The 25724-nt window shown below is 38.2% G+C and overlaps 1 protein-coding gene and 1 pseudogene across 2 annotated transcripts in view; both read left to right on the forward strand.

Moving 5' to 3' along the window:
• LOC105483579 (uncharacterized) overlaps positions 1-21220 on the forward strand; it is an 80752-nt pseudogene extending 59532 nt beyond the window's left edge.
• LOC105483577 (ubiquitin conjugating enzyme E2 W) overlaps positions 1-25724 on the forward strand; it is a 74352-nt gene that overhangs the window by 18394 nt on the left and 30234 nt on the right. For both annotated transcript variants that reach the window (XM_071068093.1, XM_071068094.1), the window contains one exon: positions 21130-21221. In XM_071068093.1, coding sequence (XP_070924194.1) covers positions 21130-21221 — 92 coding nt within the window. The remainder of the gene's footprint in view (positions 1-21129; positions 21222-25724) is intronic.

A 25724-nucleotide genomic window follows, 5' to 3' on the forward strand; every position in this document is an offset into this window, starting at 1 on the left:
TTGATAGTAAGATTATGGGATTACTTTCTTTCCAAACTCAAATATGTTGTGTCTCTGTATACTTTTCCTCATTTCTGAAATTGTATTGTTTTTCCAAATGTTTTATTTATAAGGTGTGTCTGGGAGTAGAACTGTGTGTGCTTAGAGAAGATGGGAGTATTTTGGTATAGGGAGCTTGTGTTTGATTCTTTTAGATGTTGCAGAGGACAGAACATCTGTTAATGTCTGTGAAATACAGATTGGGTTTCTGAAACATAGTTACAGCTTTTGCATGCTGACAGAGCTTTACTTCAGATTCTTCTAATTTACAGTTAACCCTTGAACAACAGGAAGCCAACAACCTGTGCAGTCAAAAATCCATATATAACTTTACTTCCCCAAAACTTAAGTACTAATAGCTTACTGTTAACTGGAAACCTAACCTATAAGATAAACAGTCGATTAACACATATTTTGTGTGATATATGTATTATATACTCTATTCTTACAATAAAGTAAGAAAAAAAGTGTTATTAAGAAAATCATGAAAGAAAATATATTTACTATTTATTAAGTGCTCTGTCACCCAGGCTGGAGTACAGTGGCATGATCTCAGCTCACTGCAGCCTCTGCCTCCTGGGTTCAAGTGATTCTCCTGCTTCAGCTGGGATTACAGACTCGCGCCACTACGCCCAGCTGATTGTTGTTGTATTTTTAGTAGAGATGAGGTTTTACCATGTTGGCCAGGCTGGTCTCAAACTCTGGGCTTCAAGTGATCCCCCTGCCTCAGCCTCCCACAGTGCTGGGATTACAGGCGTGGGCCACCATTCCCAGCTAGTCACAAAAATCTTTATCCTTGTTATAGGCTGAGAAGAGGAAGAGGAGGGTTTGGTCTTGCTGTCTCAGGAGTGACAAAGGCAGAAGAAAATCCATGTATAAGTGGACCTGTGCAGTTCAAACCTGTGTTGTTGAGGGTCAGCTGTACTTGAGGAAATTGCTCAGTTTAGAAGACTCTCACCAAAAAGAAAACAAAAAAACCACCACACACACACACAAACACAAACCCTCCAATGATAGGGAAGATTGGTTCAGTCCTTGCAAGCCTTGCAAGTTTGTGATGAAAATGATACAAGTAACAGAAAGTTAAGACAGTTAATGGTGATGGCTTGGAAAGGATTACCTATGATCCTAAAAAGTAAAAATAGTGTTAAAAAGTACTAGCTGCTGCTTTTTTTCAGCACCTTTTCTAACATTGACTTTTTTTTTTTTGTATCTGCTTATGACTGAAGTCAGAGTTTTCTTTTAAAAATGTGTCACATTTTAAAATTATTTTAAATCTTCATGAACTGGCAACAGTTAATATACTGAATTTTTAAAAATTCAGCTACTGTAGTTTTCATAATTGAAAATGATTGAAAGTTTAACTGATAATTTCTTGAATTGGCAACATAGGATGCCAAAATTGATTTTATAAATCAGTATTTGTACTTTTCATATTTCTTAATTCCTTCTTAGAATGAAACTTGTTATAAATACATTTTACGTTCTTTTTTTTTTTTTTTTTTTCATTGAGATGAAGTCTTGCTCTATCACCCAGGCGGTAGTGCAGTGGCGCAGTCTTGGCTCACTGCAGCCTCCACCTCCGGGGTTCAAGCAATTCTCCTGCCTCAGCCTCCCGAGTAGCTGGGACTACAGGCGCGTACCACCACACCCGGCTAATTTTTGTGTTTTTAGTAGAGACTGGGTCTCACCATGTTGGCCAGACTGGTCTCAAACTCCTGACCTCAGGTGATCCACCCACCTCGGCCTCCCAAAGTGCTGGGATTACAGGTTTGTGAGCCACCATGCCTTGCCTAACTTTTGGATTTTTTAGTAGAGATGGTTCTCACCATGTTGGCCAGCCTGGTCTCGAAACTCCTGACCTTGTGATCTGCCCGTCTCGGCCTCCTAAAGTGCTGGGATTACAGGCGTGAGCCACTGTGCCCAGCCCAAAAGTTGTTTTTAAGAAGGCTTAGAAGATTGAACTTCCTCTTTATCAAAATACTGGTCTTACATACTTGCAGTCTTTTGTAATACATTATTATATTTTGGAACACATACACTGAAACTATTCTAGTGAAAAAAGTTGGTATTTTGGTCAGTTCTCTGTATATGAGATACTTTGTTATCTACCTTAAGTGCCAGGGTTTAAACATTTTTGCTGTATTTTTCAGCTTAGAAAATCTTCCTATAAGAATTAAATGTGATTTTTTTTTTCCTACTTGTTAATGACTCTGACCAGCATTATAGAAGTTTCCACCTAGTATGTCAGGAGAAAGAATTGATAAAATCCCTAAAATCACAGTATAGTGTACTTGAGCATACTAAAGAAGAAAACAAATCACTCTCTTCCTTGAATTAAAAAGTTGCCCAAACTGTCTTGTGTTATGTGTATATTTGGACTTGACAAAGTAACTATCCTGGAACCATAAAGTTAGTAGTTCATTTTAAGATTTTAGGCTGGGCATGGTGGCTCACGTCTATTATCCCAGCACTTTGGGAAGCCAAGGTGGGCGGATCACTTGAGGCCAGGAGTTTGAGACCAGTCTGGCCAACATGGCAAAACCCCCTTTCTACTAAAAATATAAAAATGAACCAGGCGTGGTGGCATGTGCCAATAGTCCCAGCTACTTGGGAGGCTGAGGCACAAGAATGAATTGAACCCGGGAGGTGGAGACTGCAGTGAGCCAAGATCACACCACTGCACTCCAGTCTGGGCGATAGAGCAAGACCCTGTCTCAAAAAAAAAAAAAATTATTCCTGCTGATGGAAATCTTCTGTGTAAATAGCGCTTAGAAATGCTTAAGTGTGGCTAGGTGCAGTGGCTCATGCCTGTAATCTCAGCATTTTGGGAGGCCAGGGCGGACAGATCACTTGAGGTCAGGAGTTCAAGACCAGACCAACGAGACCCTGTCTCTACTAAAAATACAAAAATTAGCCAGGCCTGGTGGTGCACGCCTGTAATCCCAGCTACTGGGGAGGCTGAGGCAAGAGAATTGCTTGAACCTGTGAGGTGGAGATTGCAGTGAGCCAAGATCACACTACTGCGTTCCAGCCTGGGCGACAGAGCAAGGCTCCATCTCAAAAAAAAAAAAAAAAATGCATAAGTGTATATAATTTGTCTATGTTTAAGTGGTTAAAAGTAGAAAGTGGGGAGGAGGGAATTGTTTATACCGAATAGCATTTCGTACAATGTTAAATTGAAAATGGTAATAGGACAAGATGCAAGGTAATGATGACATGAGTTTTAACCTATTTGTTATCAAAATGGTAATTTGTTTATTTGGTTGACTGAAACAGTTTGTACTGAAGCCAAATTTATTTTATTAGTTTTTTGGAACATTTTAAACCATTATAGTTGTTTAGGGATACGGATATATGGAAATAACACTAGCATTAGACGAAGATAATATAGAAAAGTACTAAAAACATAATGTGAATATAAACTAGATATAAAACTATAGAAAAGTAATTACAGATACATGATTGAATTAGGCTGAACAATATGTATAAAGGCTCCTAATATAGCTTTAACTTGTGAAAATGAGTAGAATAACCTAGGTTCTGGGATTTTTAAAAGGAACTTTAGAAATCATTTAATAAGTAATGATTTATTTAATAAGTAATGATTTAATTAATAATTAAATGATTTTTTATTAACAAAATAAGTCCAGAAAGTAACACAACTTTCATACCTACACACTTACAGACCATATTATACAGCACTGTTTACAGTCAAGAAATGTGAACAGGGCTGGGTGCATCGGCTTACGCCTGTAATCCTAGCATTTTGGGAGGCCAAGGTGGGTGGATTACTTGAGGTCAGAAGTTTGAGACCAGCCTGGTCAACACAGTGAAACTCCGTCTCTACCAAAAAATACAAAAAAAATTTAGCTGGGTGTGGTGGCATGTGTCTGTAAGCCCAGCTACTTGGGAGGCTGAGGCAGGACAATTGCTTGAACCCGGGAGGTGGAGGTTGCAGTGAGCCAAGATCGCGCCACTGCACTCCAGCATGGGTGACAGTGAGACCTTGTCTCAAAAAAAAAAAAAGTAAATATGAAGATGAAGTATCAAATTCATAACTGCATAAAATTTCATAATCACCTTCTGTTGCTATTGCTGTGAGCTCAAGTGTTGGGAATATCTGCTTAACATGGTGTATGACCCTCTGCATGAGCAGTTTGTCTCACCTTTAAATTGCCTATTGCAGTAAAAAGTGATCTGTCACTATTCTAGTGTATTTTTCATTGTGTTTTAGTGCAGTACCGCAAACTTTGAATCAAACACCATGGAATCCATACAAAATGCCACTAGTGATGCTGGAAGTACCCCAAAGAAGCAGAGAAAAGTCATGACATTACCATAAACAGTTGAACTGCTTGATATGTACTGTAGATTTACAGTTGTGGTTGCCTACCATTTCAGATAGATTATTCCTCTTATAAACAGATGACATAAATTTATGGGATTGATAAATACAGCATAGTGCTGTAAATGTATTTTCTCTTCCTTAATGATTTTCTTAACATTTTATTTTCTCTAGCTTACTTTATTGTAAGAACACAGTATATAATATACACAACATGTTAATTGACTTTATGTAACTGATAAATAACGTAAGACTTCTGGTCAACAGGTTTATTAGTAGCTGAGTTTTGGGGGAGTCAGAAGTTACATGTGGATTTTCGACTGGGGCTTGGTTCCCCAACTCCCAAATTATTCAGCGGTTAACTGTATTTGTAATTCATACTTTTCAGAGAACTCTACTTGACAGAAGAAAACTATTCTCAGAGAATCTGTGGTACCAATTGTATCCATCTGAGATGAGTTTATTAGAAAACTAGATTTTATGTTCACTGGAAAATATTGACCTCAGCAATAAAAATGACAATGACAATGCAGTACATCTTTTCTAAAAAATACATTTATTAGAAGAATGTTCTAACAGTAATGCTCGTTATATTACAAATCGCCAGATGTTTATTCTTTTGAGACTAAATCTATTAGAAGGAAAGATCTAACCTAGATATCTTTTTAATTCATAGAACTGAAAAGCTCTACCTTTTGGTGTAGAGAGTTGAGCATCAATATTTATTCTAACAATATGCCATGATCTACTTAGCTATGTACCTGTTGTTTCCTTTTCTTCTTTTTTTTTTTTTTTTTTTTTTTTTTACTCCTAGGCATTTGTATTGCCTTCCCTAATTTTATGGTATTCTTTAGTATAAATTTTTAAGAATGGTGTTACTAAGTCATAGAATCAATATTTTTCTTTCTTTTTTGAGACAGGGTCTCATGCTGTCACCCATGCTGGAGTGCAGTGGCACAGTCAGGGCTCGCTACAGCTTTGACCTTTCAGGCAGAAGTGATCCTCCCGGAGTCCTCAGCCTCCTGAGTAGCTGGGACTACAAGCGTGCACCACCATGCCCAGCTAATTTTTTATTTTTTGTAGAGATGGGGGTCTTACTGTGTTGCCATAGATGGCCTTGAACTCCTAGACTCAAGCGATCTTCTCACCTTGGCCTCCCAAAATGCTGGGATTATAGGCACGACCCACCATGCCGACTTTATTTACTTTATAAGAAAGTTGGTTACGGTAAACTGTTTTAGTATCATCTTTTATTGCTTTTTATTTCCCAATTAATTTTTTTCCTTATTGTCATCTATGAATATTAACACTACTTTAATATGTTTATTTGGAACTTTAAGCTTGAAAATAGTTGTATCTTCCAGCCCATTTCATTGTATTCTTTCAATAACAATCTGAGGTATTTAATTATGAAGATACTAAGGTACACATCGTTACTTATCCAAAGTTGCATGTATTATACACTCCTACAAATCAGAGATTAAGTTTCCAGTTAAATATATCTTGATGGGCCAGGTGCAATGGTTCACACCTCTAATCCCAGTGCATTTTGAGGCTGAGGCAGGAGGATCGCTTAAGGCCAGGAGTTAAATTCCAAACCTGGGCAGTATAGATCCTGTCTCTATAAAAAATAAACTAGCTGGGCATGGCGGCACACACCTGTAGCCCAGCTACTCGAGAGGCTGAGGCGGGAGCATTGTAGGGAGCTATGATTGTGCCACTATGTTCCATCCCGGGCAACTAAGACTTTGCCAAATAAATAATCAGTCTAACCAACTATTTTATCTTTCTTGTCAGGCTGCTATACCTCAATGCCTTAGACTGAGTAATTATAAACAACAGAAATTTAGTCCTCACAGTTCTGGAGGCTGGGAAGTCCAAGATCCAGGGTGCTAGCAGATTCAGTAGTCCAGAATGACACCTTCTGACTGTGTCCTCAGGTGGCAGCAAGGCAAATTAACTCTCTCCCTTCTTATAGGCACTAATCCCATTCACCAGTTTTCCACCCTCATGACCTAGTCACCTTCCCTCAAAGGCTCCACCTCTTAATTCCAGTACCTTGGGAATTAGATTTCAGCATATGAATTTTGGAGGGATGTAAATGTTCAGACCATAGAATATCCCGTACAGCACCTAACTTACAGTCTTAAAGTTTGCATTTTGCTTACATTTTGAAGAAATACATGACATGACATACCCTAGTATACTAACACGTAGTTTACATAGTTCTTTTGTGAGATTTGTAGTTCAATTTGTTGGTGAAACCAAACTTCCCACCTTTTGAAGGTGGCATTATCGGTCATTTTATTCAGCATATTTAATACTTTGTGCTAGACCCTGGCTATAGATTTTTTACCACATAACATGCTTTATGACATTTATGTAACTCTTAATTTGTATATATACATATCAGAATCTTTGAAGGTAGCTTAGCCTGCCGAAACCTGGAAGGTAAAAAAATTTGAATTGCATTTTTACAAGAAAAAAAAATTTATTCTTCCAAAGTAAAATAAAAACAGTTGGCTTAAATGAAACCATTAACTCTGTCAGGCGGCCGGGCGCGGTGGCTCAAGCCTGTAATCCCAGCACTTTGGGAGGCCGAGACGGGCGGATCACGAGGTCAGGAGATCGAGACCATCCTGGGTAACACAGTGAAACCCCGTCTCTACTAAAAATACAAAAACTTAGCCGGGCGAGGTGGCAGGCGCCTGTAGTCCCAGCTACTCGGGAGGCTGAGGCAGGAGAATGGCGTGAACCCGGGAGGCGGAGCTTGCAGTGAGCTGAGATCCGGCCACTGCACTCCAGCCTGGGTGACAGAGCGAGACTCCGTCTCAAAAAAAAAAAAAAAAACAACTCTGTCAGGCTTAGTGCTAATTACTGCTTTTCATCTATGGCATGAAATGCAGGGATCAATGAGAGAAAGATACAGAACTGTATTTTACTTCATTCTGAGTCAAGGTTTTCAGAAAACAAATATTTCATCTGGAGTGTTCATTTCCTGAATACTAGACACATAACTTCTGAACTAGCTTGAGAAATTAAAATTTGATTCTGGGATTGTAAACTCTTCCCCTTGGAGCCAAGCAGGTTTAAGGTACATGTACATACATTGGATTCATGGTAGAGAGCATACCCACCCTAAAGAGAGCAGCTCTATTTAAAGGGAATAGTCATTGTTCAGTTCTGACTGGTTCTGTTGTTTTGTTCTGTCAATCTGAATGTTCACAGAAACCTTGAACTGGTCAGGTCCAAAACTAATCTTAATCTCAGCTGCCTCCAACCCTTCATAAACAGAGCAGCAACCTGTATTGCTCCTCTTTCCTCTCCTCTCCCTCTCCCTTCTTGTTTCTCCTCATCTCTCCTTTTTCCTTCCCCCTTCCTTTTTATCTTCCCCTTCCTCCACCTTTTCTTTTTTTTTTAAAAAAAAAAAAAAGACCAGGTCTTACTGTGTCACCCAGGCTGGTCTTGAACTCCTGCCTCAGCCTCTCAAGTACTTGGGATTATAGGCCAAGAAGTCACCATGCCTGGCTTCTTCCTGTATTTCTTTTATAGTTAGAACACTGTCATCGATCCAGACTAATACTCTGGGGTCAGCCTCATTTCTTCTCTTTCTTACTTTCCACATCCAGTTATCACCAAATCTAGTTCATTCTGCATCCTAATGAAGTCCTTTGATTCCTCTAGTTGTTCATTAGTAATGTCTCAACTCTAATTTTTTTCTAGTAGTTTTCAACCTGTCTTCAGTCTTAACTTCTCCAGTACATCTGCCACACTGTTGTCAGCATGATCATATTTTTATTTAAAAAAAATATTTTACACGTTTATTGTTGAATATTAGAAAATACAGATACGTGGAAAGAAAAATCACTGTCCCAAGGAGATCACTGGATGGTGAGATTAAGGGGTGATTTTAATTTTTAAAATGTATTTTTTTCCTGTATAGATGTAACACCCGTTGAAAACACAATCCCTTGTAAAGGCTCTAATTCTGTACTCAGCATCTAGCTGATCTCTTCTTTCTCAGATATTTTACATGTGATTTATCACCACCTTTCTCTCACCTTTATCCTTCTCTTCAATATTTACATATGCAGAAGTTTCTCCTAACAAACACCTGCCTCTGCCTCAGTTCTGCTACCACCCTGTTGCTTTCTTTCTCTTCACATATGTAAGAGTGTCCAAAAAAAAGATAATGAAACATGCATACAGAAGAATTTAAAAATCATAGGTGAGGCTGGGCATGGTGTCTCACACCTATAATCTCAGCAGTTTGGGAGGCTGAGGTGGAAGGATCGCTTGAGCCCAGGAGTTCAAGACCAGCCTGCGCAACGTGGCGCAACCCTGTCTCTACAAAAATTAGCAGGGTTTGGTGGTAGGTGCCTATGTTTCCAGCTACTTGGGAGGCTGAGGTGGGAAGATTACCTGAGCCCAGGAAGCAGAGGTTGCATTAAGCCGAGATTGCGCCACTGTACTCCAGCCTAGGCAACAGAGTGAGACGCTATCTCAAAAAAAGTTAAGTAAAAATATAAAAATGAAAATCATAGGTGAATATTTTAAAGAATATTTATGGCCGGGCGCGGTGGCTCAAGCCTGTAATCCTAGCACTTTGGGAGGCCGAGACGGGCGGATCACGAGGTCAGGAGATCGAGACCATCCTGGCTAACACTGTGAAACCCCGTCTCTACTAAAAAAAAAAAAAAAAAAAAAAAAAACAAAAACAAACTAGCCGGGCGTGGTGGCGGGCGCCTGTAGTCCCAGCTACTCGGGAGGCTGAGGCAGGAGAATGGCGTAAACCCGGGAGGCGGAGCTTGCAGTGAGCCGAGGTCTGGCCACTGCACTCCAGCCTGGGCGACACAGCGAGTCTCAAAAAAAAAAAAAAAAAAAAAAAAGGATTTTTATAAAATACATTGCTTAAGGAATAAAAGTTGCCATTATCTTTGAAGCCTCTTCTGTGGCCTGCTTTTTTTTTTTTTTTTTTTTTTTAAATGTCCCGCTGATTGTACCTCACTACTTCCCACAGTAAATTGCAGTCTTGGATTTTATGTTTGTGATCCTTTATTTTTCCTTATAGATTTACTTTAAACAATATATTTTGTCTGTTTTTAAAGTTTAGATAAATGGACTCATACTGTTAGTAATTCTTTGTGACTTTTATCATTTCAAGATTAATCCATCTTTGTAGCAGTACGTTTGTAAGGCTAAGTAAGTAGTATTTCATGGTATAAACTATCACACTTGATCAGTTTTACTCCTGACGTGTTATGAACAGTCCTGCTTTAAATGTTGTAACACATTTTCATGGTTTTCTTTTAGGGTATTGACCTACAAGTGCAAGTGCTAGGTTATGGCATGTCTGTTCCCATTTTACTAGATAATGCCGTACTGTTCCAAAGTAATTACATCAGTTTATGCTCTTACTGGTAGTACCTGAGTTCCAGGGATACCACATCCTCCCCAACACTTGACTTATTTTGGTGAAAGATATTTCTTATGTTTCTATTTTCTATTTCCTTAGCTAATAAGAATAATTGAGTATAATTGTATATGTTTTGGGGCCATTTGTGGCTCTTCTATTAAATGCCTATTCTTACCTTTTGTCTGTTTTTCAATTTGGTTATCCTTTTGTTTGCTTTTTGGTCTGCTTGAGCTGTTACTGAGGTGTTAATAATAAAATCTTCTGTGAAGATAGACTTGTAGATTTTCCTTTGCTTATCTATTTTGAGTTTGTTATTAAGTGTATACAGGTTTTATGTTCATGGTGACTATATCATTATATAGTTATTCTCTATCTTTTATTATTTTTGACGTTAACATTTATTTCACTTGATACTAATATAACGATGCCAGCTTTGTTTCTTAAAACTTCTCCTAGTATCTTTTTTCTATCCTTTGACTCTGAACCTTTCTGTGCTCTTAACATTTTAGTAATATCTTTTAAAAAATCTCAAATAGCTATACTTTTTAACCAATCTAATATTCTTTACTGTTTACTAAAGAACTTAGTCCAATTTTTAATAAGTAACTGATATAATAGGATTTATTTCCTTCCTTTTAAGTGCTTTTCATTTGTCATTTCTTCCTATGTGTCTTTCCTTATTTTGAATTGATTTCTTTTTCTGTTTTCTCATTCTATTTTTTCCTACCTCTACTAGTTTGGAAGTTACGCACAATTTTTTTTTTTTTTTTTTTTTTTTTTTTTTTTGAGACGGAGTCTCGCTCTGTCTCCCGGGCTGGAGTTGCAGTGGCCGGATCTCAGCTCACTGCAAGCTCCGCCTCCCGGGTTCACGCCATTCTCCTGCCTCAGCCTCCCGAGTAGCTGGGACTACAGGCGCCGCCACCTCGCCCGGCTAGTTTTTTGTATTTTTTAGTAGAGACGGGGTTTCACCATGTTCACCAGGTTGGTCTCGATCTCCTGACCTCGTGATCCACCCGTCTCGGCCTCCCAAAGTGCTGGGATTACAGGCTTGAGCCACCGCGCCCGGCCTTTTTTTTTTTTTTTTTTGAGACGATGGAGTTTTGCTCTTGTTGCCCTAGCTGGAGTGCAATGGCGCGATCTCGGCTCACTACAATCTCCGCCTTCCAGGTTCAAGCAATTCTCCTGTCTCAGCCTCCCAAGTAGTTGAGATTACAGGCACCCGCCGCCACGCCCAGCTGATTTTTGTATTTTTAGTAGAGTCAGGGTTTCACCAAGTTGGCCAGACTGGTCTCGAACTCCTAACCTCAGGTGATCCACCTGCCTTGGCCTCCCAAAGTGCTGGGATTACATGTGTGAGCCACCGCTCCTGGCCTACAATTTTTTTTAGATGTTACTTTAGCTGTTTTTTTGCATTTATTTTACTGTTATTTTTTATTGAAAACTTTTTGTTATGAAAAATCTCAAGCATACAGAAAAGTAGAAAGTGTGACACCACTGTAGCTTTTGTGTAGATTCAACAATTAATATTTTCCATATTTGCTTTTTCTTTGTTGTTTAATACACTTTTTTTTTGCTTTTGTGGACAGCTTTATTGAGAAATAATTCACATAACATACTCATCCATTTAAAATGACCTTTAATATATTTGTGGAGTTGTGCAACTATCACCACAGTCAATTTTAGATCAGTTTGATAAATGTTTTTACTGAAATACAACAAACAGGGGTGTGCACAAATCTACATGTAAAGTTCATATATTCACAAAGTGAATACACCTTTGTAATCACCATACATAAAAAAATAGAATGGTAGCTCCACCTTGAAAGCCTCCCTTATGTCCATTCCTAAGCACTACTTCCTCTCTCTCCTAAAGGTAATCACATCCTGATTTCTTTTTTGTTTTTCTTTTGAGACAGGATCTCACTCTGTCACCCCTGTTGGTGTGCAGTGGTGAGATCACGGCTCACGGCAGCCTCCAATTCCTAGGCTCAGGTGTTCCTCCCACCTTAGTCTCCTGTCTCCTGAGTAATTGAGACCATAGGCACACACCACCATACCTGGCTAATTTTTTTATTATTTGTAGAAACATGGTCTCCCTATGTTGCCCAGGCTATTTTCAAACTCCTGTATATTGTAAGTATTCACATATTTTAGTGCTGAGTACTAATGTGTTTGGTGGTGTGCTGCTTTATAAACTTTTTTTTTAAATCTAAAACATTTTTAATTTTGAAACACATCTGCCCCAAGAGTTTTTTCTTTTTCTTTTTCTTTTTTTTTGAGATGGAGTTTCGCTCTTGTTGCCCAGGCTGGAGTGCAGTGGCGCAATATTGGCTCACTGCAACCTCTGCTTCCCGGATTCAAACGATTCTCCTGCCTCAGCCTCCTGAGTAGCTGGGGCTACAGGCATGCGCCACCACACCTGGCTAATTTTGTGTTTTTAGTAGAGATGAGGTTTCACCATGTTAGTCATGCTGGTCTCGAACTCCTGACCTCAGGTGATCCACCCATCTCAGCCTCACATAGTGCTGGGATTATAGGTGTGAGCCACTGTGCCCAGCCAAGAGTTGTTTCATAAGGAACTGTGGGCCTGTATTGTTTTGTTCAGTGTTTAGATGTACATACTTTTTTAAGTGTCTGCTCACCATTCTTTCATCTCAGATCTGTCCCTTGGGATCATTTTCCAGAAGGAATTCAGGGTTTATTCTTTTGTTGGTTACTGTTGGTAGTAAACTGTTTTGTCTGCACATATCTTTATTTCATCCATTTTTTTTTTAAACTTAGTTTTGTTTGGTATAGGAGTTGAAATTGGCGGTTAGTTTTACTTACATAAAATATGTTTTTACTGATTTCTAGTGCTGACATCATTGTTCTTAAAGTGGTAGCCTTCTTGTTTCTGTAACTTTGTAGGTAATCTATCTTTTGTCTATGGCATTAGAATTAGCTCTTTTTAATTGGTGTTTTATGCTTTGACAGTGATGTTTAAGTTTGGATGTCTTCTGTTTATGCTGCTTAGATTTAATTGGGCTTCATTGACCTGAAGGCTGATGTCTTTAACAATTCTGGGAGATTCTCAGGCATTATTATTATTGTTGTTGTTATTATATTTTTTGAGATGGAGTCTTGCTCTGATGCCAGACTGGAGTGCAGTTGCGTGATCTTGACTCACTGCAACCTCCGCCTCCCAGGTTCAAGCGATTCGCCTGCCTCAGCCTCCAGAATAGCTGGGACTACAGGCACGCACCACTATGCATTATTATTTAAGAAGCATTTATAGAAAATGTTGCTTTCTGTTCTCTAATTTTTTTTTTTTTTTTGGTCTCTGTACCTTTCTTTCATGTTTTCATTATCTATTTCTCTGAGTTATATCCTGGATAATTTCTTCATACCATCTTCCTCAGCAGAAATTCTTTCTTCACCTGTGGTTAGTTTCTTTACCCATTGAGGTTTTCCTTTTTTCTTTTAAAGAGACAGGGTCTCTCTTTCTGTCACCCAGGCTGGAGTGCAGTGGCTAGATCATAGCTCACTATAACCTAAACTCCTGGGCTCAAGAAATCTTCCTGCCTCAGTTTCCTGAGTAGCTAGGACGACAGGCGTATACTACCACCATGCCTGGCTAATTTTTAATTTTTTTATAGAGATGTGGTCTTGCGGTGTTGCCCAGGTTGGTATTATACACCTGGTTGCAACTGATCTTCCTGCCTTGGCCTCCCAAAGTGTTTGGATTACAGGCGCAAGCCATTGTGCTGGGTCAAAAAACTTTTATTTAGATGTAATTTACATGCCATAAAATAGTCCCATTTCTACACTCAATAATTTTAATTTACTCTGTTGTGCAACCATACCCATAATTTAACTTTAGAAATCTTTATCATGCCCAAAAAGCAACCTTTGTGTCCATAAGTAGTCACTCTCCATCACCCCGTTCTCCTTTCCCAGCCCCTGGCAACCACCAGCTTACCTTCCATCTCTATAGATTTGCCTATTATGGACATTTCATATCAGTGGAATCATACAACATGTGGTCTTTTGTGACTGGCTTCATTCAAAAACATAATGTTTTTGAGGTTCATTTGTGTTGTAAAATGCGTCAGCACTTCATTCTTTTTGAAGGCGAAATAATATTCCATTGCATGGTTGTAACATTTTTTTCATCCATTCTTCAGTTAGTGGGCATTTGGGTTGTTTTTTGGCATTATGAATAATGCTGCTATGAATGTTTGTGTATATGTTTTTGTGTGAATGTGTTTTCGTCATCCATTGAGTTTATTTTTTAATTATACAGAAAATATACTTCTACATTTTTGTAAAAGAGCCAAATAATATAAAGAAAGGTATGTAGTACATACAGTATGTCCTCTTTCTCCACTGCCTTTTCCAACTGTAAAATAATTGAGTGTGCTTTTTTTTTGGTGTTTTGTATGCATTTATATATTTGTGTAATTACACCTCTTTTATTTTAAGATAAAATACATGTATTTTTGAGGCTTGCTTTTTCTTTATTTCAGTATGTTTTGGAGTTCTTTATTTTTTTTTAGTACTCAGGTCCATGTCATTCTTAACTGTTGCATAGTCTTAGTTTGCTATGCCATAATTTGTGTAATTTACCTATTGATATATATTTCTAGATGTTTTACAGCAAAACTATTTTATATGTATCTTTCTGCGATTCTGAGTAGTGAAATTGTTGCCTCAAAGGATAGAATTTGGATTTCTCCAGGATTTATGTTTGTATTTGTTTCTGCCAGTTACTTTGAGGCCACCACTTCCTGGACTACTTTTGATTAAATTCTTGCTTAATGTTCTCAGGTAGCAGGAATTCAGGCTATGAATCCATGTGGGTTGAGGTTATGAAATTTCAGGGGAGAATTTTTTTCTTCCTTCACCCATTGCTAAGTTTAAAGTAGGCAAATATCATTGTTGTCTCTTGCCCTTTTTCTTGTTGACCTTTACATTGAGGGATCATAGTTTCAGGTAACTCCTCTGTTAGCATCTTCACTTTGGTTTTGCTATTGGGTTTGTTTGAAATCTCCATGGCAAAATCCAGTCCTAATCCTTACATTTCAGAGCTCCTGCGTTCACTTTGTCTTTGTTTTCTCTGTAATTATCCAGGGTATATTCTCTGCCATTGTGCTGGAAAAGAAAGTCTGGTTAGTCCTTGAAACATATTCTTCCTTGGCTTTCTGCATACCACAGTCCTGGTTTTTCTCCGCTCACCACTCTTCTTTTGGACACTACTGTACTCTGAAAGCATGGAGAAATTATTGGCACATTTGTCTCCTTTTGTGGGCTGCGGGCTCTTACTAGCAGAAATCATTAAGTCCTGACACTTTTTGCATTTCCGTCAGACTTTTGAATGAATACCTCCATTGCATTCTCTTTCCTGAAAGGGAAAACAGTTTCATTAAGTAACTGTTAGAATTGTCATCAGAATTCAGTAGGAGGGAAAATGCTTCCTTGCTCTGCATGAGTTTAGTTCTGTTTAAAAAAAAAAAAAGTAAAACTAATTTGTTGCCTCACATTTCCCTCTGAAAGGAGAAATGGCCACTGTTAGAATTGTTTAATGTTGTTAGGGAAAAATAATATCTACTTATTAGTGCAATGCTATTAATATTAACGTGTATGGTATTCCTATTTTTTCCATCGTGCTCTCCTGTTTTTAACCTTCCATCTTTAGTTGGTTGTTAGATGAAATTGGAGAAAATGTTCTTGGTCATTTTATATACAGTTGTATTAGCAACCATTATCATATATTCCCACATTTTTAATGATTTTTCTTCACTTTGTATTTTTTCCTTGCCTGAATGTTTCCACCCTTTAGGATAGTTTCTCAAAGTGTCAAGTTGAGATAAAACTTTACAAAATGTGAGACCTGTATGCCTCACCTATCCCCTTAATTTGCTTTATTTTTCTTCAAATTTTAATATATCATGTAGTACAGTGGACTTACTACAGGGGTTGAGGAGAAAATTTATGTAACATCAAAAGGATGCTCAAGAGATTACCATACCCACTTTTCCCTGTGTTGCACTATCACCTCTCCAAGAATCACTGTGAAGGTTGCTTCACATCAAAGGTCAATCAGATGTTTGCATAGGACTGTGACCTTTGTAACATCACTTCAGCCTCTGATTGACTGCTTTCTGCAACTAATCAGACTGATTGTGGGCCACCACTTCATTACTTGAAGTGAACACCAAGTTGCCAATGGGAAACCTCTAGAGGGTATTTGGACCCAAGATTCTGTATCTGGGCACCCTTTACCATTATGTTCAGAAGACCAGGGATAATTATACCAATAAAGTGCTTTTTTAGTTTGCTTTTGTTTTCTTGTGTTTTGCTTGGTAGTTAAGCAGATTGATTCTCCTTTATGTTCTTGCTTCTTCTACTAAGAAGGGTTATTATTCTTGACTTAGTAAAGTTCTCAAGATCTGGAAGATTTCCACAGCAGTGTTTCCCAAAATACGGTCCTTGAAACAAGGCTTGAGATGATCTACACTCAAAGGGTTCTATTATCTTTGGAAACCTCTTTTTTGTTGTTGGGAGTTTTTTGTTTATTTTATTTTATTGGGATGGAGTCTTGCCCTGTAGCCCAGGCTGCATGCATTCATGTGATCTAGGCTTACTGCAACCTCCGCCTCCCGGGTTCAAGCTATTCTTGTGCCTTAGCCTCCCGAGTAGCTGGGATTACAGGCGCATGCTACCACTCCTGGCTAATTTTTGTATTTGTGGTAGAGACGGGATTTTGCCATGTTGCCCAGACTGGACTTGAACTCCTGACCTCAGGCATTACGTGCTCATTGACCTCCCAAAGTGCTGGAATTACAGGCTTGAGCCACCGTGCCTGGCCTTGTTTAGTTTTATTAGAGACAAGTTCTTGCTGTGTTGTCCAGGCTGGACTCCAACTACTAGACTCAAACGATTCTCCTGCCTCAGCCCCTTGAGTAGCTGGGACTACAGGCATGCATCACTGTGCCCAGCTATTTTGGGGAACCTCTTTATGTCATCTTCCCTTTGGACAATCACTGTACAAGTTAGTATATGAAAAGTTTTGTTGAAGAAGCCAGTTCTTCTTTGTTTGACCCAGTTTTTTAAAAAGTGTATGTGATCACAGAACCCTCATTTGTGAATATCAGTAGAAAATAATTAAAACCTTGTTTTAACATAGAAAGTTGCTTAAATTTGTCTTTATTCAAAACAAATTAAGCAAATTTGAAGTCCATTACAGTGATTCACAACACAGTTTTCTATCTGTAGTGGTGTTGGATGGCTAAGCTAACTTTAAGTGTCATAAATTGAAGACCTAGAAACATTACTTACTGATAGTAATATTTCACTGTCCAGAAAAAAACCAATTTTTAAGCAGAGAACTCTTAAGAAATGAACAGATATCCATACTCGTCTTCTTCACTTTGAGAAAAGACTTATGCTGGGTGCAGTGGGTGGTGCCTGTTGTCCCAGCTACTTGGAAAGCTGCGGCAGGAGTTCTGGACTGTAGTGCGCTATGCTGTTTGGGTGTCCGCGTGGAGTTCGGCATCAATATGGTGACCTCCCGGGAGCAAGGGACCACCAGGTGTGTCTCAGGAGGACGGGTGAACGATCCAGGTCAGAAACAGAGCAGGTCAAATCTCCCATGCCAATCAGTAGTGGGATTGCACCTGTGTACTCCAGCCTGGGCAACATAATGAGACCCTGTCTCTGAAGAAAAAAAAAAAAGTCATATTAAGAATCTTTATAATCTTGCATGCAATTTTAATAACATTATTTGGTTTTAAAATTTATAATCTTGCATGCAATTATAATATTTGGTTTTAAAATTCATAAATTAGGGACTACTGTGTTTTGTTTTTTTTTGTTTTTGCCTTTTGTACCCTGGAAAAGCATGTCCACTGATAACAAGGGAAGAGGTATACAATCAAAGCTGTACAAATAAGTATGCAAAATACATAGCCATTTTAGGATACCTAGTATGTAGGAAGAAAACCTTAACATATCTCAGATCATAATACGTTGTATTTTGATGTTCTACTATAAATGATGTTAACAATAACCTTGAAATATTAAACTATGTGCAGGTGATCCTATTTAAGAAAACGAATAGTAGATTATGTATTAAAATTACTTCAAAAATTTTATAAAATCTTTTAAAAATTTTACTAATATTTTCTTTTCTTTTTTCTTCTGATTTCATTCTTGTCACAAAGCATAAAATTTTTGAAAGGCTTTTTGCATAAAGAGTTACTTTTAGAGTTTCTCTGGAAAGCTTGTCTGTGAAATGACATTCTTTAAGGATTATGGAGAACTATGGCTTTTTTTTTTTTTTTTTTTTGACACGCAGTCTCACTGTGTCACCCAGGCTGGAGTACAGTGGTGCAATCTCAGCTCACTGCAACCTCTACCTCCCGGGTTCAAGCAATTCTTCTGCCTCCACCTCCTGAGTAGCTGGGACTACAGGCATGCGCCACCATGCCCGGCCAATTTTTTTAGTATTTTTAGTAGAGACAGGGTTTCACCATGTCAGCCAGGCTGGTCTCGAACTCTTGACCTTGCGATCTGCCCACCTTGGCCTCCCAAAGTGCTGGGATTATAGTCGTGAACCACCGCGCCCAGCCGAACTATGGCTTTTATAATTAGAAAGTAGCAAAGGAAGCACTGCTAAAACTTTTAAGCACTTATAACTCAAGCTATTAAGACCTTACCCAAGTTGAGCATCCCCAATCTGAAATGTGAAATGCTCCGAAATCTGAAGCATTTTGAGTAGCAATGTGACACTCAAAGGTAATGTTCATTGGAGCATTTCAGATTCTGGCTTTTTAGATTTGGGATGCTCAGCCAGTAAATCCGAAACAGTTCTGGTCACAAGCAGTTCAGATAATGGCTACTCGACCTATAACCTCAATATAGAAGCTATGACGTCTTGATGTTACATAGGTAACTGCCTATTCTTCGTAACTACTTTACAGCATCAGTGTTGAAATATTTTTTCCAGTGTGGAAGAAATCGATTTGTTTTGTGAACCAAAACTTCAAAGCTTTTTTTTTTTTTTTTTTTTTAATGTAAGATTAGCCATTATGCAAAACTTACTGGTCAAGCAGTTAATAAAATACACATATTCCATTGAAGAGTTTTGTACCTTTCAGTTTTTGTACATAACAAGGCAATTATAAACTCTGAAAGTTTCTTTGCTTCTTTTGATTGTGATTTTTTATTCTAATTTTTGTTTTATTTTTGAGACAGAATCTCACTGTAACTTAGGCTGTAGTGCAGTGGTACAACTATAGTTTACTGTAGCCTTGGCCTCCTGGACTCAAAAGATCCTCCTACCTTATCCTCTGAAGTAGCTGGTGCATGCCCCTACACCTGGCTAATTTTTTATTTTTTATTTTTTTGTAGAGAGAGTGTCTCACTATGTTACCCAGGCTGATCTCAAACTGCTGGGCTCAAGCAGTTTTCCCGCCTCTCCCTCCCAAAGTGCTGAGATTATATTCATGAGCCACTACATGCAGCCTACTTTCTTTCCTTCATAAATCTGCCAGTCTTTGGGAACTCATGTTAAAAATTCTAGAAGCTTTTCTAGCTGTAGTTTGAGCATCAGGCTGAACTTTCTCCTCTTTTGCAGTTTGCTTGTATTTTAAAAGCAAATCAGGACTGTACAGTGGCTCACACCTGTAATCTTTTGAGAGGTCAGGGTGGAAGGAGCACTTGAGGCCAGGAGTTTAAGACCAGCCTGTGCAACATAGTGAGACCCTGTCTCTACGAAAAAAAAAAAAAAAAAATTTAAATTAGCCAAGCGTGGTGTTGCACACCTGTAGTCCTAGCTACTCAGGAGACTCAGACAAAAGGATGGCTGGAGCCCAGAAGTTCCAGGCTGCAGTAAGCTAGGATTGTGCCACTGCATGCCTGCCCGAGTGATAGAATGAGTCCCTGTCTCTTAAAAAATAAACAACAACAAACCTAGTCAAACTTTAAGCAGCTACTGTAGCTGTTGTACTTGGTGAGATTGAAGATCCAGTCCTGGAGTTCCTGGAACATCAGAGGATGTGATTCTTCCAGAATCTTTTTGTTGAGCGAAGACTGCCTCTTTTTGACTTGTGACGAGGCCTTACTGGAAAGAAAGGTCATGTAGACCTCCTTTGCCTTTTCCTGCATCTGCTTATCTTGCATTAAAAAAAGAAATCTTTACATGCTAGCCAAAACAAAATATTTTCTTCATTGAATTTCTTTTTAAAAAATTTCCTAAATTTTACGGCCGGGCGCGGTGGCTCAAGCCTGTAATCCTAGCACTTTGGGAGGCCGAGACGGGCGGATCACAAGGTCAGCAGATCAAGACCATCCTGGTTAACACGGTGAAACCCTGTCTCTACTAAAAAATACAAAAAACTAGCCGGGCGAGGTGGCAGGCGCCTGTAGTCCCAGCTACTCGGGAGGCTGAGCCAGGAGAATGGCGTAAACCCGGGAGGCGGAGCTTGCAGTGAGCTGAGATCTGGCCACTGCACTCCAGCCTGGGTGACAGAGCTAGATTCCGTCTCAAAACAAAACAAAACAAAAAAAAAAAATTTCCTAAATTTTGTCATGCCTTCTAGGTCTTCCACTGGATTATCCAGGAAAGCCACCCGTTTGGCTGTGCTCTTGAGGCGCTGGTGGCTGCTGCCAGAACTGCTATTACTGTCATGGATGTATTTACTGGTTTATAGGAAAGAATATTATAATGCATACAGATGAAGAGATGCGTCAGGGAAGGGATGTGGAGCTTCCATGTCCTTTCCAGGTCTGCCACCCTCCAGGAAACTCCACACGTTCAGCAGCCTGGAAGCTCTAGTGTTGGAATAGTTTGACAGTAGATTGTGAATTATAGGACAGGCTATTCAACTTTTGAGCAATATGTATATAGAATATATAAGGGGCTAGTAAAGAGAAAGGTATGAACATTTGGAGGAAATGTAATGATTTCAGATTGTAGAAGGATATTATCAAGGATAACTAGAAGGATGTTATGGTTTTTTTTTAAAAGTACAGGCCGAGTGTGGTAGCTCACACCTGTAATCTCAGCACTTTGGGAAGCTGAGGTTGGGAGAATTGCTTGAGGCCAGGTGTTCAGTATCAGCCCGAGCAGCGAAGTGAGACCCCCATCTCTACCAAAAAAAATTAGCTGGGCATTGTGGTGTGTGCCTGTAGTCTCAGGCTACTTGGGAGGCTGAGGTGGGAGGATTCCTTGAGCCCAGGAGTTTGAGGATGTGGTGAGCTGTGATCACACCACCGTACTCCAACCTGGGTGACACAGACCTAGTCTCAAAAAAAAGGACAAATTATTATTGATGTTCTTTTCTAGAAACGACTACAGAAAGAACTGTTGGCTTTGCAAAATGACCCACCTCCTGGGATGACCTTAAATGAAAAAAGTGTTCAAAATTCAATTACACAGTAAGTATTTAATTTTTAAAGTGCTCTTTCTTTTATTATCAATAATGTATGAATGTTCACCCACTTTTTAAAACTACAAAATTATTTTCACATTTCATTTTATTCTCTTTCACCAAGAGGGAAATACAGTAAACAGATCTTATTCTATGCATTTATATATATAATCAATTTTGTTTTACTATGTTATAAACATTGTTGCATAATTTATAAAGCTGTTTTTAGACTATCTTTGGTACATTTTTTAAAAGTTTTAACTGAGTAGCACTGACTTTGTGATGTGATCCTCATAATATTAAAGAACTGTTTGGTGTGAGGTTTTATCAAATTAAAAATATGTATCTATTTAGGCATATGAAGAGAGTAATAGTCAAGAGGTATCCCATGCCCTAAAAACATTAATTACATCCTGTACAGAAGGGCAGCTAAGTGAAAGTGTGACTCTCAGCAGTCGTTTAATAATTTTGTTAGACAGTGGTAAATGTTCTGAAATCGTGGAGAAATCTAAAATAATTTATCCTCCACTTAGAAGAACCTCTAAAAAGAAAAGGAAAAGTAGCCAGTAAGATAAAAATTGACTATAAACCGGCTTGTAGGACAAATGAGCCAATTCATATATTTGGTGTAGTCTAGGTCCAGGGAGTAAAAATGACCAAAATTCATATAACTTACCCTTTCAGAAGGAACAGTTTTGGGTACCTTTGACTTTGGCATTTGTATCAGTACTTAAGACAGGGGTCAAATCTTTAAGAACAAGAATATTACGAATGGATGTATAGACTCTTTTGAAAAAAAAAAAGTAATACACTTCTTTAACTCTGCAACAATCACTTAAAAATATTGTTGAATTCTAAACTGATTTTTTGTGTATATCATATATAGAAAATATAAAACTCTTGTTCTAAAGCAACCAAAAGTGGAGCATACATTTAGAGTGGCATTTGTTGCATATTGTTAAACAAATGAAACTGACTCTTTTTTCATCCTGATGCAGATTATATCCCATTTTAATCTTTTTCCTCTCTCCTTTTATTAATCTACCTCAGAGTATCCTATAACAACTGTCCCTATAGTTCTCAAGGAAACTGATAATAATGAGATTACTTCTTCTTTCATCCTTTATTTTTTTGGGAGGATGGGGAAAACACACAACATAATAATTTATAAAAAGTTAAAGAAACGTTTTAAATTTTTACAAATAGAAACGCTTTAATAGATTACCAGGTAGTTATACCACAAATTATAACAGCCAAAGCAACAATACCTTTATTGTAGAGTAAATCCTATCATATCGAGATACTGGTCAGGTAAGAATTTTTCTTTTAATTTATTGTAAATGAACCGTAAAATTTTTACCTTTGTGCCATCTTCTAGGCTATAAAAATAGTCTTATAAAGAATCAGATTGTTAAGAGTATATGAGATGTAGATATGGATGTGGAAGATCCATGAAGAGGATGATGATGAAAGCACATTAAGAAGCTTTCTGATGGGCACAAAAAGTAGAATGAAGAAGATCTGGTATTTGAGAGCACAACAGGGTGACTATAGTCAACAGTAATTTATTGTGCATTTTCAAATAGTTAAAGTATAATTGGATTGTAACAGAAAGGATAACTGCTTGAGGTGATGGATACCTCATTTACCCAGGTGCAATTATTATGCATTGTGTGCTTGTATCAAAATATCTCATGTGCCCCATAGATATATACACCTACTCTGTACCCACAAAAAAATTTTTTTTTAGTTTTCTGGAAGAAATTTGGTAGCATATATTGAGACCTTAAAAAATACGAACACTATCCTGTTTGACCCACCACACACCATCCTAAGTAACGATCTAGAAAAAGACTTAGAACCAACTATACTAATTTCAACATTACTAATTCTAGGGATAATTTGGGAATAGTGTAAATGTCAATAATATGGAAAAGGTTTGTCAAGGCAGTGCAGTGAAATGGCATCACTTGAATTATAGTCTATAGTCAGCATGTAAGGTAAAAATTTTGTATAGTTATAATTACCTTTGAAAAATCCTTTAAGAAGACCTTATTGGTATGTATCCTCTTTATTAATAAATCCACTAAAGCCAGTTTTTCCTCCAGAGTGGAATAGATGATTGTGTCTTTAACAACCATGGTGTGTGAAGAATAAAAAAATTCTAATGCTTAAACGTTAGAATTAGAGTACTAGGTACTCACAGGTGTTGAAGAACTGAGACTAATTGAGAGAACAACACGTATAGTCTCATCGCATCCTTACTCTGGGGCATATGCTTGTGATTGGAATAATAAACCCTGATGGTTTAAATTGATGTAATTTAAGTGTGCACAAAATGCAGCTACTCGGCTGCCATTTTGTATAGGCTTTGATGGTATAGGAAACAGCAAAATGACTAGAATGAAATATACCCCCAAAAACTTTAACAGTGGTTGTCACTGGGTGATTTTTATTTCTACTTTTCTGAAGTTTCTACAATGAACATATCTTACTTTTTTAACTAATAAAATCTCATTAGGCCTGGCATGGTGGCTCATGCCTGTAATCTCAATGCTTTGGGAGGCTGAGGTGGGGTGGGAGGATCCCTTGAGCCCAGGAGTTCAAGACGAGCTGGACAACATAGGGAGATCCCATCTCTAGTAAAAAAAAAAAATTTTTTTTTTAAGTTGGCTGGACGTGGTGGTGTGTACCTGTGGTCCCAGCTACCTGGGAGTCTGAGGTGGGAGTCGCTTGAGCCCAGGAAGTCAAGGCTGCAGTGAGCCCTGATTGCACCACAGTTCTCCAGCCTGGGTGACAGAGTGATACCTTGTCTCAAACAAAAAGGGTTATTAGAAAGTACCATGCACAGGCCAGGCGCAGTGGTTCACACCTGTAATCCCAACACTTTGGGAGGCTGAGGCAGGCAGATCACCTGAGTTCAAGAGTTCGAGACCAGCCTGAACAACATGGAGAACCACCCCCTCTACTAAAAATACAAAAAATTAGCCGGGCATGGTGGTACATGCCTGTAATCCCAGCTACTTGGGAGGCTGAGGCAGGAGAATCACTTGAACCCAGGAGGTGGAGGTTGTGGTGAGCCGAGATTGCGTGATTGCACTCCAGCCTGGGCAACAAGAGCAAAACTCTGTACCAAGAAAAAAAAAAGAAAGTACCATGCACAATGTTGACAGTTATGTTGTCTTTGACCTCATGTAGTATCTGCATGTCATGCAGATATTACGAGGATTGATGAGATACTTGGTTAGCTCTTTATTTTTAAAAGTTGTGCTTGTTTGCGTAGGTCACATGTAAATTTATGTTGTGTGTCCTCAAATTGCCATATAAACAGAATGAAAGACCACCATTTTTCCTGGGAATATTACTCTGCCTAGTAGATGTGGGTGGAAAATAAAGAAAGGAATTTCAAAGATTAAGAAGGACCTAATATATAAAGAGATAGTTTTTTGTTTTGTATGCAGCTTTTGCATTGCATTTAATTTACCATGTATTGACTCTGAGTCAGGAATGTGCTAGGTTTTTTTACTTATGTAGGGTCGTTTATCTCCAACAACACTATAAGGTGATTATCTTCTGTTTTATTATTGAGGTAGTTAAAACTGGAGAGAGAACATAACTTGCTCACACAACGAGTTAAGATTAACTGTAACTGCCACTTCAGTATAATTTCAGTTATAACTGTTTAATTTCACTATAAAATGTTGTCTCTTGGGTCTGTGGTTGTATCTTTTATTACCATGTATGGTACTCAGCATGCATTCTTAAAATGAATAGCCATGCTCTTAAGAGTCTGTATACTGTAGCTGATTTCTTTTAGAGAATAGGTACATTTGTTAGTTTACATAATCCTAAGTTCATCGTATGTGTGGTAATGACTGGAATCCCAACACTGTGTTTCCTTTCTTTCTTTTGTTTTCTTGTATTTTAAGTACAAGAAAGTTTAATACCTGAAAAGTTCGAGAGAATTGCCTAGGTGTACAATAATTATAAGTGACAGAGCTATAATTAGGAACACATTGTTAATGACTTCAATTCACTTTTGCTTCTAATGCTGCCCTGTTATCTTTGCTGTCATTATCCCTTATTCTTTCCCCCATCTTAAAGAAAATAACAAGAAATAGTGTATACACTATAAATAACACATTTATGTTTATGATTGTTACATATTAAAACAAAGTAGGCTTGCATAGATGCCATAGAAATGGGCTTTATTAAACAATTGAAACATAGTGAGAGATAAAGAAAAGGCAGTACAAAGCCATGCTTAATCGTCAAAGTAAGTGGAATGATGTCAATTTAGCTCCCCTTACCCTGTTAATCTTTTTCTAGAATGTTGATGAGAAAAATAAATCTGACAGCTACGGTTCTCTGTAGTCATTGTCTATACGGGTTTCTCCATGGCTTCCACCAGTAATAATCAGAAAGACAGTTGATTAGTTTGATGTTATGTATAGAATACTTAATATCAGCATTGTAGAAATGGTACTTTGAAAAAATAAGGTAATGTAAA

The sequence above is a fragment of the Macaca nemestrina genome, chromosome 8 (genome assembly GCF_043159975.1).
Source record: "Macaca nemestrina isolate mMacNem1 chromosome 8, mMacNem.hap1, whole genome shotgun sequence".
NCBI classification, from domain to species: Eukaryota; Metazoa; Chordata; class Mammalia; order Primates; family Cercopithecidae; genus Macaca; species Macaca nemestrina.